General features: G+C 49.3%; 1 protein-coding gene across 1 annotated transcript; it reads left to right on the top strand.

Moving 5' to 3' along the window:
- The first annotated feature begins 7,120 nt into the window (after nucleotides 1-7,120).
- On the top strand, nucleotides 7,121-20,244 carry ARAF (A-Raf proto-oncogene, serine/threonine kinase). The gene is made up of 16 exons (XM_079764951.1): nucleotides 7,121-7,258; nucleotides 9,006-9,160; nucleotides 9,344-9,447; nucleotides 10,478-10,580; nucleotides 10,678-10,832; nucleotides 10,934-11,032; nucleotides 13,776-13,917; nucleotides 14,018-14,045; nucleotides 14,122-14,267; nucleotides 14,360-14,562; nucleotides 17,079-17,255; nucleotides 17,357-17,403; nucleotides 17,919-18,037; nucleotides 18,258-18,389; nucleotides 19,331-19,465; nucleotides 19,665-20,244. Exons 2-16 carry the CDS (start codon nucleotides 9,065-9,067, stop codon nucleotides 19,797-19,799), a joined length of 1,821 nt encoding a protein of 606 aa, XP_079621077.1. The 5' UTR covers nucleotides 7,121-7,258; nucleotides 9,006-9,064; the 3' UTR covers nucleotides 19,800-20,244.
- The last annotated feature ends 96 nt before the right edge of the window (nucleotides 20,245-20,340 follow it).

Raw genomic sequence — 20,340 nt, 5'->3', positions numbered from 1 at the left:
GGTGATTTTTAACTCTATTATTTTTTCCACATTTAATAATTGTATTTTATTGCAAGGCACTGGTATAGACTGAATGTTTTCATTGACCCCGAATTCATATGTTGAAAACCCAATGCTGTCCCTGGCAAGTTTGACCTCCTCATCCTTGGGACCAAGGAAGGAAGAAGGGAGGTCTGATTCTCCTCTCTTGCTCTAACCTCAACTATGTCAGCCTCTACATGGATTGATCCCAATTTTAGACACCTCACTCTAGGTCAATGCTATAAGACATCTCTTTTTCCTTCTGTTTTAGAAAAGGGTTTCCATGAGATAGAATGCTATTTAGACTGGAAATTTTATGTATATTTATGTATCTATGTATATAAAACCCTAATATGCAAATAGACCAAACGGCAGAACAAATGAAGAACTGAACAACCGGTTGCTGTGAAGTGTGCTGACCACCAGGGGCGTGCGTGGGACATGAAAGGCGTCGGCAGCAGGTGGCAGAGCATGGAACATGGCCGATGTAGGCCGTGGAGTGATGGTGGAGCAGGTGAGGGGGGGCACCAGACCAAGGCAGGGCACCGATCGCTGTCATTGGGTTGAGCCTCTGGTGGTTACTGAAAATTCTTTGCTCCTGCATGCCGTGGTCCCACCCGCACTCGCACCCGCTGCTGGCATCCGGAGCCAGCCCTGATCGCTTGGCACCATCAGTGGGTGTGAACGGAGGCTGCCAACCCCAATTGCCCCTGAGGGCTTCTCCACCTCCCCCTGCTCCTGAGGGGCGACTGGGGCAGCAGCTGCGGCTCACACGCGCTGCTGGAGCCAGCCCCAATCGCTCTGTGCCATCAGTGGGTGCAAGCAGGACTTGCACCATCAGTGCTTAGGAGCGGCAGCAGCTGGTGCAGGGCTGCTGGCAGACAGGGGAACCGGGGCCACAGTGGGAGGGGCTAGGTAGGGGTTCGAAGGATGGGCTGAGACCCGCCCCTGTGCCCACCACAGCCTCAAGGCCCACAGTTCCTTTCAAGGTGCACGAATTCGTGCACTGGGCCCCTAGTATAATCTATAAAATTGTCCCCAGCTTTATTGAGAAATAACTGAGAATTAGTTTTTCTATTATTCTGATCATTGGGCTTGAAAATTGAAAATGTACAAGCCTGCACACTTGCTTAATTTCACACAAAAAACATGGAAATACTATATGTAGCATATAATGAACTTTTAAAAAGTTAACTGGGAAAAAAAAGAACCTTATCTGTTGGTTTAATGGTGTGTTTTTCACCAATTTGGATTACAGGGATAATTCAAATTATGTTCAATACATTTTGTTAGGAAAGACTTTTAACTTTGAGAGTATGTTATTAATGCTGGGGACAGTGAAACAAGGGCGGGCTCAGGACAGTAGAAGCAACTGGGGAGAGACTGGGAAGGCTGCTTTGGATCTCCAGAAATGTTATAGGAAAGTGAGCCCAGGCCGGGCAGCTGTCCGCTCACTGCAAAGTCAGAGAAAGGAGCCTTGGAGACAGGTGCAGGGGGTTAGGCCCTGACAGCTGCTATTCCCCATTGCTCCCCTGGGTGCAAGTCTCAGGGAGTCGCTTAGAGTTTCAGAGATGCATACCTATGGAGGAAGAAGAGGGGGAAGGGAGAGGCGGGGTGTACTCCCCGGAGGAAGAGTGCGCAGGACTTTTCCTAAAATAATGTTTAGGTTTACTTGTAAATTTCCCACACTCTGACCGCAGGGCTGTATATTAAAAATGTCTTCAAGAAATATTCAGGCCCTGATCGGTGTGGGTCAGTGGATAGAGTGTCGGACTGCGGACTGAAAGGTCCCAGGTTCGATTCCGGTCAAGGGCATGTACCTTGGTTGCGGGCATATCCCCAGTAGGAGGTGTGCAGGAGGCAGCTGATTGATGTTTCTCTCATCGATGTGTCTACCTCTCTATCCCTCTCCCTTCCTCTCTGTAAAAAATCAATAAAATATATTTTAAAAAAAAGAAATATTCAGAAGTTGAAACTTCCATACTCTGCTCCAAATGGAAAACTTACAGTTGCATGTCCACTCATTTAAAAGTACCTTTTTTTTTTTCAATTACAGTTTATTTTCATTATTACTTTGTTGACTTTAAGCTGCTGGTTTGTAGCAAGTCTCAGACCTGCACCGCCTCCCATTGGCTGGGGCGGCCCAAAGCCCACCTCCCATGCGTAGCTATTGGTCTGCCAGTGGCTCCTCTGAATTTGAAGTCCGTTCTCACACTTCACGCAGAGGTGAAGTAGAACCTATCAACGCCCCTGGTATCCCTAAGCCAGCCTGCCACTGGGAGCGCAGAATGGCTCCCAGCGAAGCCAGTAGTTGAGACCGGTGAGTCAGGCCAGCGGGGACCACAGCTGTATCTGGGGGTGTGCACGCACGGTCACGTCTCCCAAAATGGGTAGCTGAGAGAAAGGCTGCGCGATGGGTTCCCAGAGGTGGCGTTCGTAGGAGTGCCTGAGGCACGCAGGACTGCTGGGTGGATCCAAGATTCCTTAAGGAGGTGCCTCTGGCCTGCACCCGGTTCAAACACCTTTTTTTAAAAAAATACATTTTTATTGATTTCAGAGAGGAAGGGAGAGGGAGAGAGAAACATCAATGATAAGAGAGAATCATGGATCGGCTGCCTCTGCACACCCCCTACTGGGGATCGAGCCCGCAACCCAGGCATGTGCCTTTGATCAGCATCGAACCCAGGACCCTTCAGTCCGCAGGAAGACGCTCTATTCACTGTACAAACCAACCAGGGCTGTTTGAATACCTATTATCAAGCTTGAAGTACTGGAGCTCTCTCTCCTCTCCCTCCGGTTGGGGCAGCCTGAACCTCAATTTGCTCAGCTGTAAAATGGGTAGGATTACAACCACAGTCAGTGAACACTTCAGATTTTGTACGTTTTCCAGACATGTTTCTAAGAATTTAAAATCAACAATAATAAAAGCCAACAACCACTTTAAATCTTTAAAATTTCTCGATGGATATTTTCTAGGTGGATGTCAGAAAACCATAATCTGCTAGTCAAGGTTTTAATTTTTGTTTTAATACATGGTGCACCTGATGGTTTTAATGTGATGACAATGATAATGAAAATTCAAATTAATTTAAGACCTTCACGGCTTGTCAAGTACCTGTGAAGAGGTACCTGGCTGAAGTGCCAGTTGGGATGGATTTGGCGTGAGTCCTTGAGAAAGAAAACATTGCCCTTGAGTGATCCCTGACCCCCTTCACTCTCCATCCCTCCTCTCTAAACGTGCAACAGAGCCAGAAATCTGTCTTCAAACACTGTCTAGAAATTAAAGTTTTAAAAATAAATAATACTGCCCAGCTGGTGTGGCTCAGTGTTTGAGCATTGACCCATGAACCAGGAGGTCATGGTTCAATTCCTAGTCAGGGCACATGCCCAGGTTGTGGGCTTGATCCCCAGTGTGGAAAGTGCAGGAGGCAGCGGATCAAGGATTCTCTCTCTCTCCCTCTCCCTTCCTCTCTGTAATCAATCTATACTAATAAAAGGGTAATATGCTAATTAGACCAGACGTCTTCTGGACATCCTTCTGGACAAAGCCACGGTGGTGAGGGCTGAGGCAGAGGCAGTTAGGGGTGATGAGGCCAGCAGGGGAGAGCAGTTAGGTGCAATCAGGCAGGCAGGCAGAGTGGTTAGGGGTGATCAGGCAGGTAGGCAGGTGAGCGGTTAGGAGCCAGCGGTCCCAGATTGTGAGAGGGATGTCCCGGATTGGAGAGGGTGCAGGCCGGGCTGAGGGGACCCACCATGCATGAATTTCATGCACCGGGCCTCTAGTAAAAATATATTAAAAAATAAAATGCACTGCACTGGCCTCAAAATTCTTCTTCCTTTTGGCGAGCATTTTGGAGCCCCTCACTGAGCTCCCACTGGAGTTGTTCCTGACCCAATGTGGTGGTATGGCTCCTGCACTGGGAGATAGGGTGTGGTCCAGGGATTCAATTTCAGAAAAGAGAATTTTTAAAAAACATTTCTCTAATCAATAATTTGTAAGAAGTCTAAATATTTAGAATTATGTTTAAACCATTTTTTTTGCCATGCACTTTTAACATAAGGTATATTTTACATTCAATAAAATGTGCCCATTTTCACTATAGAGTTTGATGAATTTTGAACTGTCCAATCACCTCCGAGAGTTCCTTCATGCCCTCCTCAGTCATTCTCCCACAAGACAATCAGTCTGCTCTCCTTCACTATAGATCAGTTTTGCCTGGTTTGGAATTTCATACAAATGGAATAATACAGTATTTCTCTTTTGTGTCTGGCTCCGTGCACTCCACCTTTTGTCTGTAAGAGTCATAGAGCCATGAAGCAGTTTGTTCCCTTTTGTTGCTCCGTAGCGTAAAACATAATATAAATGGAGCCACTTTAAAAAGGAGTCAGAGCTTCCATCCTGGAGGAACTGCCCTCCATGTCTTATTCCTCAAACCTTTGGAATGTGTGAACTGGGCAAAATAACCTTCGGACTAGACCTAAAGCAGCATTGTCTCTCAAACAACTGTTTGCAAAGATAACAAGAAAGCAGATATTAAGACTAATGGACTGACAATTAAAAACATTCTTTAGCCCTAGCTGGTTTGGCTTGGTGGATAGAGCATTGGCTGTGGTCCGAAGGGTCCTGGGTTTGATTCCGGTCAAGGGCACGTACCTCAGTTGGGTGGTGAGGATTAAAAAATAATAATAAACGGAACCGGTTTGGCTCAGTGGATAGAGCGTCGGCCTGCGGACTGAAGGGTCCCAGGTTCGATTCCGGTCAAGGGCATGTACCTTGGTTGTGGGCACATCCCCAGTAGGGAGTGTGCAGGAGGCAGCTGATCGATGTTTCTAACTCTCCATCCCTGTCCCTTTCTCTCTGAAAAAATCAATAAAATATATTTTAAAAAAATAATAAAGAAAACCTTCCCTACTCTTATGTCAATATATTACCTTATATTTTTTTAAAAAAAATTCTTTAGAATTAGCATCACACTGTTAGCTTATTTGCACTTATAAAAATGCCTTCTTTCTATTGAGGTAATTGTCCCTCTTCCCTTTCTCATAAATACCCCTTGCCTTACCTCCTAATCTGAACATTATTTGAGTTTCTGCTTGAATCACTACTTTCTAAATAGCTATTCTTTGGATCTCAAAAAATGCTTGTTGCCTCTCATTTTGACCTTTTCATTTTAGGTTAACAGTAGTATTCCATGATCCCATTGTTGTACCATTCTACCCCACAGTAGCAATCCATGTAAGGTCCAGTTGCTTCGCATTCTCATCATTGTGTGCTATTTATTGTCAGCCTCTTTAATTTTAGCCATTGAGTGGTGCAGATAGAATAGACAAGGGGCCATGGGAAATGGAGGTTGTATGAGAGCCCAGTAAGCAGAACTTTTGTCTTTCCCTCCTTACAGGTAGAGAAAGCACTTTACAAATACAAGTTGAAGCATGTTGAGCCCCCCTCAGCTAGTAACTTTTCTCTGATCCTTCCCACTTCCAAGAGGGATGCTGTGGCTCCAAACATGAGACTGTAGTCACTTCACATACAACAGGCTGTTCATGCTGTTGGGGAAAGAATTAAAATCTTGTGCCGACCCGGGGAGTCCTCTCCACAGAGGTAGAAAGGAATGACATAGTTTTATTATTGAAAACGTTAAACCAGACTGAGATGCACATCACAAGCAATTTGCTAAAGAGTTTGCAGAAGACAAAAAACAAAACAAACAAACAAACAAACAAACAAACCCTCACCTTTTATACAGCCAGGGAGATACAACCCATTACATGTATGTTGTCAAGAAATGCTCTAACCGGTTTGGCTCAGTGGATAGAGTGTCGGCCTGCGGACTGAAAGGTCCCAGGTTCGATTCCGGACAAGGGCATGTACCTTGGTTGTGGGCACATCCCCAGTGGGGGGTGTGCAGGAGGCAGCTGATCGATGTTTCTCTCTCATCGATGTTTCTAACTCTCTCTCCCTCTCTGTAAAAAATCAATAAAATACATTTTTAAAATTAAAAAAAAAAGAAAGACAGTAACTTGTCCTCAAGTAAGAGAATTTTACAGCACCATTTGCTACACATAGTTCACCTCAAATTCCCGGGGCAATTGGGGTAGCCATCTGCCCTTCTCCAAAGGAAAAATAAAACCCCAATCTTTGACAAGCCGCTATCTGGAGCCGGCCGCCTAGATCTGATTCCTGCTGAGACTCAGATAGGGACGCTATCTGCCCTGATGTTTACATTTCAAAGAGATGACTCCAAGCCCCTTCCTGGTAAGAACAACATTCTTGGGCCATAAAGCTGTCAGGGGGCCTAGTTAGCTTTGAAAGAGATTTACATACATCGCAAAGGGACAGAACAAATTTTACAAATTTCAGCTGTGTGCGCGCGCGCGCGTGTGTGTATGTATATGTGTGTGTGTGTGTGTGTGTGTGTGCGCGCGCGCGCGTTTTAAGGAAGTGCTCTAAGAAAAGGGAGGGTGGAAAGTCTCTTTCACTTTTGACACCAAGTAAAAGTCATTTTAAAGAAACTGTATTTACCCGTCAATTCCTCCACTCATTTCGCTGCGCTTGTGCCCCATTCGATGCCCACACTCCCCCCCGCCCCCTCTTCACCTGGCCAACTAGGACCAGACTTTCAAAACCCTTATCAACTCCATTCCTAACGGAAGCTTGTCAGACAGCAGGCTGCTCCTCCTGGGGCCAGACCCCCAGCCCGACACCACTCGAGAACGGCTCTTCTCAAAGGCCTTTCCTCTCGGAATCGGAAAAGGTCGCAGATATTCGGTGTGTTGCCCACCCATTTCAAAGACGGTAAAACTGAGGCCCAGGAAAATCCCAACTGGCGGCTGCTTAGGGTTCCAGGTGACTGGAGCAAAGAGGGCACGGAAAGATTCAGGGAACTTTAAAAGTCATCTCCAAGTGACCAAACCCTGGGCCCGCTTCATTCTGCCTTGGCACCTTGGGAGTTAAAGCCCAGGGCACCCCGGCTTCCTCCTGATCGCGCCTGCGCAGCTCAGGCCTTGCGAATTTGCCCCGGACCCTGCCGTTTCCAGGGGGCCCCTCCTAATCCGGAACCCGATCCACATTCCGCCGGTCCTGCCTTGACGGACGTGACCCGGATCCAATCAGAATAGAGAGCCGAGTGCCGCGGCGCCAATGGCGACAGCCCGCGGGGCGGCGGAGGCGGACTCTCCGGGGAAACAAGAAGACAGGCTCAAGATGGAGGCGGCGGCGGCCGCTGCGGCCTGACAGGTGAGGGCGGGCCCGGCAGGGGTAGGTTTCTGGGCCGATCGCCGGGCTTGGACAGGGAGCCGGCACCGAAAGCGTAGCTCCAGGGTGACTGCGCCCGGGCCCCGGCGCCCCCCACCCGGAACCGGAGGAGTGGTTTGACCCGGGGCGAGACCATCGTCGACAGCCGGGGGTAGTGGTGGGTGGACAGGAGTCCGGGGGCCCGGCTGCGGGGGGTGGTTTCGCCCGCTGCGGGTGGTAGCACGCCTGCGCAGAGTGGAAGGCCCTCGGTGGGCGGGGCCGTGCCGAGTGGGTCTGGGGCTGTGGTGTGTTGTGCCGGGATCCATCGTTCCTGACCATCAACGGGGAGTGAGTGGAGACGGGCTCACTACTCGCTTTATTATTCTGGATCAGTGTCTCACCCACCAGGAGAATGTGTGAGGATTCGCCCTTTATTCCTCCTTAACCCACCCTGGCTTCCTTCCATTGTCACCAGAAATACTAGTATGTCTGTGACCCGTTCATTCGTTGACAGGGATCCTTTTGTTTTTTGTCTGTCTGTCTGTCTGTTTGTTTTATAGTTTTATTGATTTTTAGAGAGGGAGAGAGAAATTGAAACATCATGATGAGAATCACTGATCGGCTGCCTCCTGCGCGCCCCCTACTGGGGATCGAGCCCGCAACCAGGGCATATGCCCCCGACTGGAATCGAACCTGGGACCCTACAGTGCAGGCTGATGCTCTGTCCACTGAGCCAACCCAGCCAGGGCCGACAGGGATCCTTTTGGAGCCTCCCTGCTCTACCCCCATTCACCTCACCTCAGCAATGACTGGTGATGCACCATTACCCACCTGACAATGTCTGTTGATGGCCATTGTCCACCCTTCTCCCCATTAGAGCCTCTAGTGACCTTTGTTAACATCTCCTTCAACGTAGTGTCTGCTGATCCTCTATGAACTTCCGGTCACAGTCTGGTGGCTCTCTTTAGCCACCTAACAGTGTCTGGGAGCCTACCATCCTTACTGCCCAGGGCTTAGGGATGGCCACAGGACCCTTCAGAACACTCCGGTGCAATTCCCATTTTTCCCCAAAGTAAGGGCAACATCTGATGATCTCCCATTTGTTCCCCTTCACCCTGTGTGTGACTTTTCCTTCAGCACAGGATCTGGTAACCCCCCTCTCCATTAAAAAGGCAGGACAGCCCAGCTGGTGTGGTTCAGCGATTGAGCGTCGACCTGTGAACCAGGAGGTCACGGTTCAATTCCCGTCAGGGCACATGCCCGGGTTGTGGGCTTGATCCGCAGTAGGGGGCGTGCAGGAGGCAGCCGATCCATGATTCTCTCTCATCATGGATGTTTTTATCTCCCTCTCCCTCTTCCTGCTTCTCTGGAATCAATAAAAAAATTTTTTTTCTAAAAGGCAGGACATCCAGTTCATGTCCATTGTGTATCTGGCACACCCCAGGGCAGTGTGTGCTGCCTCCTCCATTAGCCCGCACCAGACTGTACTCCTGTGCCCTCCAGGACAGTGTGTGCTGTCTATCATTGTGTTAGCACCCCCCCACCTGGCCCCATGCAGAGACCTTGGCAGAGCTGAGCAGAGGAGGAACTGGACCGACTTCAAGGTGTTACCAAGTTCCCTTGGACAGCTTTGTGGAAATGAGGCTACTGGGGGTGATGTGGAGCCTGGAGGTGGACATTTTTTTGTCTCTTGCCACTGTGATTCCAGACTGTCGTTATTGGACCACTGAATTCCCTCTCCGTCTTCTAGGAGCCCCATGGCACCTGCCCAGCCCCGCCTCAGCCCATCTTGACCAAGTCCTAGGCTCCATGGAGCCACCACGGGGCCCCCCTGCCAACGGGGCCGAGCCGTCCCGGGCAGTGGGCACTGTCAAAGTGTACCTGCCCAACAAGCAGCGCACAGTGGTGAGTGTGATGGGAGCAGAACTGGCAGGGATGTAGATGGACCCGGTTGTAAATCTTGGATCAGAAGGGTAGCTAGGGCTGGATGGAAGGTTTTGCCAAGGGATGGGAGAGTTGGCTGGGATCCCAGTAGGGCTCTAACCCACTCTCCCCTACCCCCCAACCCCCCCCCCCCCATCTACACAGGTGACTGTCCGGGATGGCATGAGTGTCTACGACTCTCTAGACAAGGCTCTCAAGGTGCGGGGTCTCAATCAGGATTGCTGCGTGGTCTACCGGCTCATCAAAGGGTAAGTGTGGCAAACACACACACCGCCCTCTGGGTGCCCAGTCTCCTATCCCCTCCTCAGAGCCATCTGACTCCTTCTTCACTCTGTTGTGGCGTCTCCATTAGTCTTCCCTTGGTTCAGTGAATCCGTGAGTCCAACCAGCTTTTGTCTCATTACTTTGTTAGTTCATTGGCCTGTAAGGTCAGCAGCACACTCTCTGCTTGGTCCCCAAGTCTTCACCTGCTCCATCTATTTTGTTCATTTATTTTGTTCTTTCGCTATTTCATCAATTTGCCAGCTCTCTCCTACCTCTGCTTTCCCATACTCTGTCTGCTGAGTTGGGCCTCGCTGACCTTCCACTTATTCCTTTGTTCTGGGGTTCCTTAATTTTTTATGCAATTCACACATTGCTTTTTTTTAAAAAAATATATTTCTTTATTGATTTCAGAGAGGAAGGGAGAGGAAGGGAGGGAGAGAGAGAGAGAGAGAGAGAGAGAGAGCGAAACATCAATGATGAGAGAGAATCATTGATCGGCTGCCTCCAGCACATCCCCTACTGGGGATCGAGCCCACAACTCAGGCATGTGCCCTTGGCCGGAATCGACCCTGGGACCCTTCAGTCCGCAGGCCAACGCTCTATCCACTGAGCAAAACCAGCTAGGGCTACACATTGCTTTTTATTTGTTGTTTCAATGCCTCATCAGCCGTTTTTTTTTCAGAGGCTTGCTTAGCACTTCTGAGATTTAGTTGTTAATTCGCCATCTCATTTGCTCTTCACCTTATGGGTGACAGCAAGGACTCTTCACGCTGTCCTGCCACTCACAATCCCTGAGGCGTTAGGCAAGTAAGCCACTTGATCCCGCTGAGCCTCAGCTTCCCCATCTGTAAAGTGGGGCAATGATAGTAACTAGTTCCTAGAGCTGCTGTGATAAGAATGGGACATGTCAGGTGTTACTCCACGGATAGCCGACTTGGGGGGCTTTCAGGAATTCCTTGCCTTCCCAGGGCCCCGGTCCACCCTCCTCCTCACTCCCTTCCTTGCCTCCTGCAGGCGAAAGACAGTCACTGCCTGGGACACAGCCATTGCCCCGCTGGATGGCGAGGAGCTCATTGTTGAGGTCCTTGAAGACGTCCCACTGACTATGCACAATTTTGTGAGTGCGGGGTGGCTAGTGGGTGCGGGGTGGCAGACCCTGGGTGTGGGGGGTGGTCCTTGACCAGGCCTCAACCTTCCCTGCTCTGTGGCAACAGGTACGGAAGACGTTCTTCAGCCTGGCGTTCTGTGACTTCTGCCTGAAGTTTCTGTTCCACGGCTTCCGCTGCCAAACCTGTGGCTACAAGTTCCACCAGCATTGTTCCTCTAAGGTCCCCACAGTCTGTGTTGACATGAGTACCAACTGCCGACAGTGAGCCTGGCCCGGGGTGGGCGGGGAGGACAGATGCCCCGACACTCGTCTTATAGATGGCTGACCCTTCTCCCCTTGCTCTATACCCTAATGCCCTTAAGGTACTACCACAGTATCCAGGATTTGTCCGGAGGCTACAGACAGCATGAGGCTCCTTCTAACCGTCCTTTGAATGAACCGCTCACCCCTCAGGGTTCCAGGTAGGGGGATGCCTAAGCCGAAGGGCTGCTGTCCGAATAAAAAGATCTGGAGACCCCTGGAGACCATAAGCGATTTTGTTCTCCAAATACAAGTGAAAGTTTATTTGGAAAGTCACAGAGCCTGCCTGGGTAGCTCAACTGGTTGGAGCATCATCCCATGCACCAAAAGGTTGCCAGTTCAATTCCTGGTCAGGGCACATACCTGGGTTGCGGGTTCAATCCTTGGTCAGGGCATGTATGGAAGGCAAGTGATCATTGTTTCTCACATCAATGTTCCCTCTCTCTCTCCCCTTTCTTCTTGGGTGAGGATTTAAAAAAAAGATAAAAGAAAGTCACAGAGGTAGAAAAAGTGAGCCATCTGGGCTGTGGGGGCTCAGGACACAAGTTACAGAGGCAATAGAAGGGCTCTTGGAGCTTAGGAGAGAGAGAGAGCACCTTGAGGGAAGAAGAGGGGGAAAATGCCGGGTGTGCTCCAGAGAGAGAGAGAGAGAGAGAGAGAGAGAGAGGAAAAGGATGCCAACCACAAGCCATTTTTCATTTACTTGACAAACATTTGCTGAGCACCTACAAGTGTAGGTAAGGGCATCGAGTTCTGGGATCTTGAGTAAATCATGCAATGTTTCTAGGCCTCAGATTTCTCATCTGTAAAGAGAGGATAATGATACTTTTTACCACATATTGTTCTGGTGAGAGTTAAATGAATTAAGATGTGTCCAGTGCTTGGAAGAAGATGCATGCAGTACAGGGAATAAGTTCTTATTCATTATAAACATGTGTATGTTTATGTTCAAGCCTTCCCATTTTGAAATACATGTTATTTTATTATAAATTTCCTTTTATTTCTCCTTTATGTTAAGTATTTCTATATCAAAATACATTATTGCTCTAATATATCAAAAGTTTATAAAATATGCATTTATATGTCTCTTATATATCTTATAACACCTATATTTATATGGTATAAATGTATCATGTGTTAGATTTATATATAATATAGAACATATTTTTTTAAAGATTTAAAAAAATAGATCAATTTCTTTTAAAAAAAAGTATTTTATTGATTTTTTACAGAGAGGAAGGGAGAGGAATAGAGAGTTAGAAACATTGATGAGAGAGAAACATCGATCAGCTGCCTCCTGGACACCCCCCTACTGGGGATGTGCCCGCAACCAAGGTACATGCCCTTGACTGGAATCGAACCTGGGACCCTTCAGTCCGCAGGCCGACGCTCTAGCCACTAAGCCAAACCGGTTAGGGCTGTAGAACATATATTTTTATGTAATATATAAAATAATAAAGTTAGGGCATTATGTTATTTTTAATTATGGGATGAATTTCATTTTAAGATAGTGGAAGGGAACATTAAGAAATACTTTTGTGGCCCTAGCTGGTTTGGCTCAGTGGATAGAACGTCAGCCTGTGGGCTGAAGGGTTCCAGGTTCGATTCCAGTCAAGGGCACATGCCCAGGTTGTGAGCTTCATCCCCAGTGTGGGGTGTGCAGGAGGCAGCCGATCAATGATTCTCTCATCATTGATGTTTCTATCTCTCCCTCTCCCTTCCTCTCTGAAATCAATGAAAATATATATTTTTAAAAAAAGAAATACTTTTGTGACCTAGCTGATTTGGCTTAGTGGATAGAGCATCGGACCATGGACTGGAGGGTCCTGGGTTTGATTCTGGTCAAGGGCACATATCTTTGTTGCAGGCTCCATCATGCAGGAGGCAACCAATATATGTGTCTCTCTCACATTGATGTTTCTCTCTGTCCCTCCCTCTCCCACCCACTCTCTAAGAATCAATAGAAAAGTATCCTCGGCTGAAGATTAACAAAAAAAAAAAAAAAGAATTTTTGTAATGTTATATATACACATCATATACATAATCTGACCACTCCGTGTGTGTGTGTGTGTGTGTGTGTGTGTGTGTGTGTGTGTGTGTACTAGAGGCCCGGTGCATGAATTTGTGCATGGGTGGGGTCTGGCCAGCCTGGCCAGGGGGAGGGGACATAGGTGGTTGGCCAGCCTGCCTGCTGGTCGAACTCCTGGTCAAGGGGACAATTTGCATATTAGCCTTTTATTATATAGGATATACACTGAGTGGTCAGATTATTATGTGTTCAGAGATCATAATCTGGCCACTCAGTGTATATATCATATATATATAACATGTACATATAGCATATCCTATATAATAAAAGCGTAATATGCAAATCCACCGAATGGCAGAATGACCAGTCGCTATGATGCACACTGACCACCAGGGGGCAGACGCTCAACACAGGAGCTGCTCCTGGTGGTCAGTGCGCTATCGGTGTAGCTCATTGTCCCTTCCTTAGGTCTTTCCGCAGATGTCACGTCCTTAGAGAAGCCCTTCCTGACATCACCAGTGTCACTTTCTGTCTCCTTATTTTGCTTTATTTTTTTCCTTTATTGTACCTATCACCATCAGACACATTAAGTATTCTTTGTTGTTGTTTTTTTATTTTCTCTTTCCCTACTGGAACATCAGCCCCGTGAGGGTAAAAACTTTTGTTTTGCCCACAGTTTTTTTCAATGCCTAGCATGGTATCTGGCATACAGCAGGTACTCAATAAGTGTTTCTTGAACACATGAGTAATAGTACTAACAGTGAATGTTTGCTCTGTGTGAGCTAAGCACATGTTTACGATGGGGCGGGAGCGGGGGCGGCTTGACTGGTCTTCCCATTCATTGGACAGTGATTTCACAGTCTCTCCCCTGGCAGCTCCAGCTCCCAGCACCGAGACCCTGAGCACTTCCCCTTTCCTGCCACGGCCAACGCCCCCCTGCAGCGCATCCGCTCCACGTCTACTCCCAACGTCCATATGGTCAGCACCACAACCCCCCTGGACTCCAGTCTCTTCCAGGTTGGTGCCGAGGGGGGCAGTCCCGGGGACCCACAAGGCAGAGGGAGAGCCATTCCTGTTGGCCTCCACCTCTCTCTGACTGCTGTCCCTCTTCTTCCAGCTCGCTGCCCAGAGTTTCAACGCTGATGGTGAGCCCCCGCTACCTGTGCCCTGAGCCCCCCTGCACCCTACTTGCCTCCACTCACATCCTCTTCACAACCACAGCTGCCGGTAGTAGAGGTGGCAGTGATGGAGTGCCCCGGGGGAGCCCCAGCCCGGCTAGTGTGTCCTCGGGGAGGAAGTCCCCACATTCCAAGTCCCCATCCGAACAGCGGGAGAGGAAGTCCGTGGGTGATGACAAGAAGAAAGTGGTAAGCTCCAGGGGGAACCTGTGGGGGGCACCACAGGCTGAGCGATAAGGGATGTGGGCAGGCCCCTGAGATGCCGCCCATGTGGCCCACAGAAGAATCTGGGGTACCGGGACTCGGGCTATTACTGGGAGGTGCCACCCAGTGAGGTGCAGCTGCTGAAGAGGATCGGGACGGGCTCGTTTGGCACCGTGTTTCGCGGGCGGTGGCATGGCGATGTGGCCGTGAAGGTGCTCAAGGTGGCCCAACCCACAGCTGAGCAGGCCCAGGCCTTCAAGAACGAGATGCAGGTGCTCAGGTGAGATTGCACGTGTGTGTGGAAGCGGGGAGAGGGCAGTGGGCATGGCCTTGGCGCCTCCAGGGAAAGGCCATGCCCGGGCGCTTCTGCACATCACCTGTGTTTGTGTCGTTGCAACCATAAACGTTAAGTTGTCTCAAGAGTGTCCCTCCCCCCTCTGGGAAACAGGTATGTCTAGAGGACCTCTGATGATGCGATTGTTTGTGTTTGGGTTAATACCGACATTAATTAACAGCGCTGGCTCCGAAACGTGGGTCTTGTTTGCCTGCTGTGAAATGGGCAGGGGTGGGGAACCTTTTTTCTGCCAAGGGCCATTTGGATATTGATAACATCATTCGAGAACCATACAAAATTGTCACCTTGAAAATTAGCCTGCTGAATTTGGTCAGACAGTTAATGAACTCACCCCTAATGCCTTGGCAGGGCCAGGCCAAATGATTTCTCTGGCCTTATATGGCCCGCGGGCCGGACGTTCCCCACCCCTGCCCTAGGACATCATTAACACCATTGAGTGCGCTTACATGAAGAGCATAATGCTAGTTAACTGCATTGCCAGGAAGGCTTGCGTCCTTTCTCCTCTGCTTGTACTGTGTCCTTAATATTATGCTTATTGTGTTGCATTCTTGTCATTAATTTATTATGATAATGCCATTATTTAAAGAATAGTATTACAGTTGACCCTTGAACAACACGGGTCCACTTATACGTGGACCTTTTTTCAACCATACTGTAAATATGTTTTCTCTTCCTCATATTTTCTTAATAACAGTTTCTTTCCTCTAACTTATTTTATTGTAAGAATATAGTATATAACATACAAAATATTTGTCAATCAACTTTATGTTATCAGTAAGACTTCTAGTCAACAGCAGGCTATTAGTAGTTAAGTTTTGGGGAGTTGAAAATTATACGTGGATTTTCAACTGCATGGGGGATCAGTGCCCCTAACCCATGTGTTGCTCAAGGGTCAACAGTATTAACTATAATCATAACCGTAATTTAATTATTGTTTAATTAATGATTGTAGTTGCTCTACTTAATATGTCATTAATACTATATTAGCCCATTTGTGCTGAGTGTTCCCTTTTTGCCACCCTAGTTACTACCACTGCAAGGCTTGCTGGCATGGGCTTCCCTCTCTGACAGATGAGCACAGTTGTGTTAGAGTTGATGTTCTAACCCCTTGTGCTATTTTAATATTTATCCTCACAATGGATGCCATAGTAAGAAAACGTTTTTCCTCTGTGAAATAGCAAAGATTTAAGCATGCTGTTCACTTGCATTACATTCATGTTTTAACCATAACATGACTGCCATGAAAAATGCTTATGTGCTGTTACCCGCTCTGACATGGCCAAATCAAAGAGCATCACTGATGTGACAGTTGACCCTTGAACAATGTGGGGGTAAGGGGTGCCGACCTCCCTGCACAGTCGAAAATGGGTGTGGAACTTTAGACGCTCCCCAAACTTAGTTGTCCCCATGCGGATTGGTTCTAGGACCCCCCAACAGATACAGAAATCTTCAGATGTTCAAATTCCTTATATAAAATGGTGTAGATCAGTGCATACAGTCAGATCTCGGAATCCATGGACTCCCAACCTCAGATCGAAAACTGTACAGGTAATTTATGGAAAAATATCCGTGTATAAGTGGATCTGTGTAGTTCAAGCCTATGCTGTTCAAGGGTCAACTGTGTTTATACTTGTGCTACCATAACTGCAGTTAATCCTTCTATAAGGAAAGAAGGTTTTCTTCTAAATTAGGGCTGATCTATTCATATGTGACAGAGTTCACGTGAGGTAGAGCCAGGTACCTAGGAGCAATAACAAGGACAGTGACATTTTCAGAGGGCTTACTTGTGTTCGGTGCTGTTGTATGTGCCTTACAGATTATTTACTCCCTCCTCCCAACATCTGCATAAGGTAGCTAATGTAATGATCACATTTGAGGAAAATGAGACACAGATTACTAGTAAGTGTCCTCCTGAGGTTACACAGTGAGTATCTGGGGAAGCCTGGATTGGAACATAGGATCTCACTTGAGTCCAAAGCCCAACTTCCTTACTGCTAAGCCTCTTGTGGTGATCAATAGGATATAATCACATCACTGATATTTTTACCTGGCATTTGTCAATATCACTCGGCTATAGCATACTATTCATAAGTTGGCATTCATCTTTCTTGATTGTAGAATGGTCACAGGCCCAGGTAATGGTCAGGGTCGGAGGTATGGCAGGTGTTGATGGTTAAGACACTACTGGGTGGCAGAGGCTTGGGGATAGTCATCCATCCCTCCTGCTTTTGTTGGGGGACTGGGATGAAGCTCAGAATGTAAGCCCCAGCTCTGAATCAGCCCAGCAAAGATATCTCCACAGAGTCATTGAATCTGACGAGGTCTGGCCCTGAGCTTCCTAAAAGGCAGGGTGGAAATGATGACAGAAGATGGCAGTGAACAGCATATTCCTAATGCTCAGAAAGTGAGTGACAGCTGCTCTCTTCCCTCCCTGCCTGCAGGAAGACACGTCACGTCAACATCTTGCTGTTCATGGGCTTCATGACCCGGCCGGGGTTCGCCATCATCACGCAGTGGTGTGAGGGCTCCAGCCTCTACCACCACCTGCACGTGGCCGACACACGCTTCGACATGGTCCAGCTCATTGATGTGGCCCGGCAGACTGCCCAGGGCATGGAGTGAGCCTCCTGGCCTAGGGACTAGGAAGGGGGCTGGGGAACTTGGGGGAGGGAGATGAGGTAACCCCCAGCCAATTTGCCACCCACTTCCACCCCCACAGCTACCTCCATGCCAAGAACATCATCCACCGGGATCTCAAGTCTAACAGTATCTATCTGTCCGTGTCTCAGAGCTGGGGTGGGGTGAGGACTTAGAGAGCTGTGTCTTGTGGGGGAGGGGAGCTTCTGAGGCTGAATAGGGAGGGGCATGTGTCACATGGCCCTTGCCAGGAGGCAGAGCTGTGGCTGGTGAGGAGCCTTTAGTAGAGTCTCCTGGTCAGGAGTCAGAGTGTGGGTTGTTCAGGTGCTATTCTTGGGGACTCTGGTCAGAGTTTGTATGGCAGTTGTGGAAGGCGTTATAGAGAGTTCCTGATCAGGGTCACGGGTATGGTGGGTATGGATGCCCTTAGAGGGGCTTCCCATTCAGAAGTCAAGGGGCCAAGTGTAGGGGGCACTAATTGGAGCTCCCACTCAAGTCAAGGTTGTGGTGGGTTTGTGTGACATTGGGGGACTTCTGGTCAGGGTTAGAGGCATGACTGGTTTGGAGGTGTTAATAAGAGCCTCTCAGTCAGGGTGAGAGGTGTGGCTATTGAGAGTCCTTGTAGTGGCCCTTGACCCCGGTGGACATCTTCCTACATGAGGGGCTCACAGTGAAGATCGGTGACTTCGGCCTGGCCACGGTGAAGACGAGATGGAGTGGGGCTCAGCCCTTGGAGCAGCCCTCAGGCTCTGTGCTGTGGATGGTGAGTTGGGCCAGGCTGGGCCAGGATCATGGAGGGCCATGGGCTGCAGGGCTGGGACATGGGGTGCTGAGTGGGGATAGGGATGCCTGTTTGGACTGCTCACGTTTCCCCTCATGTGGGTGGCTCTGAGTTGTACCCAGTGTGGCTAGTGGGATCTGGGACTATGGGCCAGCCATTGGCTGACCTTCATGGTTCTCCTGCCTGGTCTGGCCTATCGAAGGCGGCTGAGGTGATCCGTATGCAGGACCCGAACCCCTACAGCTTCCAGTCGGATGTCTACGCCTATGGGGTTGTGCTCTACGAGCTCATGACCGGCTCCTTGCCTTATAGCCACATTGGCAGCCGTGACCAGGTGAGCCCCACGCCTTACCTGCCATTTCCTAGGCTAAGGGATCCCCTCAGCCCCTAAACCCCAGATCTTCTCCTTTGTACAGACCAAGAATGCCACATTTCCTCCAGAATGTGGCATTTTTTGGGCTTAGAACTCCCACAATCCTCTGGGTCTCCTCTACCCAGAATCCCCTTCCCCCACAGCCACAATCCTCTGGGTCCTCAAAGTTCAGAAACTCCCGAATCCCCTATGCTCAGAAACCCCTTCGACCCCCCAACACCCAGAAGCTCTCTGGACCCCTCGACAACTACCAGTCCTTTCCTGCAAGTCCCCAAAGCCCAGAATCTCATTTCTCCCAGGAACAGCATTCCTCCAGGCTTCTGTAGTACAGAAACCCACAATTATTCAGGCCTTGGGTGTTTGGCACGTTTTGGGGCCCTGGCATCCACAATACTCTAGGCTCCAGACTCTCACAGTTGTCCAGATCCAAGGCAGGCCTTCAGAAACCAAGGATCCTCTCTAGACTCCAGATACCAATAGTCCTACAGGCCACATGGACGTATAGCCCTCAGGCCCCAGAACCCCACAGAAATACAAGCTCCTGAGGGCTACAATACTTCAGCTCCCTGTAGACCCAGAAGTTCACATTTCTCCCAGACTCAGTCCTTTCCAGGTCCCTAGGCCCCCTAGAAAACTATGGACCCATAATCCTCTGGGCCCCAGACACCTGAAATCCTTGTCTTTCCTCAAGCTTAAATCCCTGTGTTCTGCTAGCAGAGAATCCTTGCAAGGCCTCAGAGACCCCGAATCCTTGGATTCACAAGATACCACAATCCTCAGAGCCCCAATACCCCGAATCCCCAGTTCCCCCAAAGGAGCCTTCTAAGTTCCTTGAGAACTGAAATTCTCCAAGCCTTCTAGCCCAGATCCCTAGATCAGCCATTCCTCTCCCCCCTCCCCAGATTATCTTTATGGTGGGCCGTGGCTATCTGTCCCCGGACCTCAGCAAAATCTCCAGCAACTGCCCCAAGGCCATGCGGCGCCTGCTGTCTGATTGCCTCAAGTTTCAGCGAGAGGAGCGGCCCCTGTTCCCCCAGGTGGGCCGGGTAGGAGGGCTGGATACTCTGGGGAGGGGACTCTGAGGAGGAGGAAGACTCTGAGATGTGAATGTGAACCATGCATGTTCAGTGCTGAGAGGTATACAATGTGTGTGTATATGCTTCCCTGTAAGGCTGGGGTCTGGTGGTATTGGGGTGCCCATGTGACTGGATGCCCCTCATTGCACCTTGCCCCTAGATCCTGGCCACGATCGAGCTGCTGCAGCGGTCACTCCCCAAGATTGAGCGGAGTGCCTCCGAACCCTCCTTGCATCGCACCCAGGCTGATGAGTTGCCCGCCTGCCTACTCAGCGCAGCCCGCCTTGTGCCTTAGGCCCCGCCCCCAGCCACCAGGGAGCCAATCTCAGCCTTCTACAACAAGGAGCCTTGCTCACCAACCAATCAATGTTCCATCTCTGCCCTGATACTGCCTCAGGATTCCCCATTTCTGCCCTGGGAGATGCGGGGGTCCCCATGTGTTTTCCAATTTCTCTGGAACTGGGGGACCCCAAAAGACTGAGACCACAGCCTCCTCCATAGTTCGGTCTTCTCTTAACTTTGGGGATACTTCTAAATTTGGGAGCTCCTCTATCAACAATGGCTGGGATTTGTAGCAGGGATTCCACTCAGAAACCTCTCTGGAATTTGTGCCTGATGTGCCTTCCACTGGATTTTGGGGTCCCCAGCACCCCATGTGGATTTGGGGGTCCCTTCTGTGTCTCCCCTGTCATTCAAGGACTCCCCCCCTTTCTTCACCAAGAAGCACAGAATTCTGCTGGGCCTTTGCTTGTTTATTTTGCTTCCCGACTCTTCTCGTGGGGTTCAGAGCCGCTGAGGGGTGGGGTTGAGTCCAGGCAAGGAGTGGAGGTTGGGGG

Source organism: Cnephaeus nilssonii (assembly GCF_951640355.1).
Source record: "Cnephaeus nilssonii genome assembly, chromosome: X".
Taxonomy (NCBI): domain Eukaryota; kingdom Metazoa; phylum Chordata; class Mammalia; order Chiroptera; family Vespertilionidae; genus Cnephaeus; species Cnephaeus nilssonii.
Note: the sequence above shows the minus strand (reverse complement) of the source record. Positions and strands in the feature narration are given on the sequence as shown.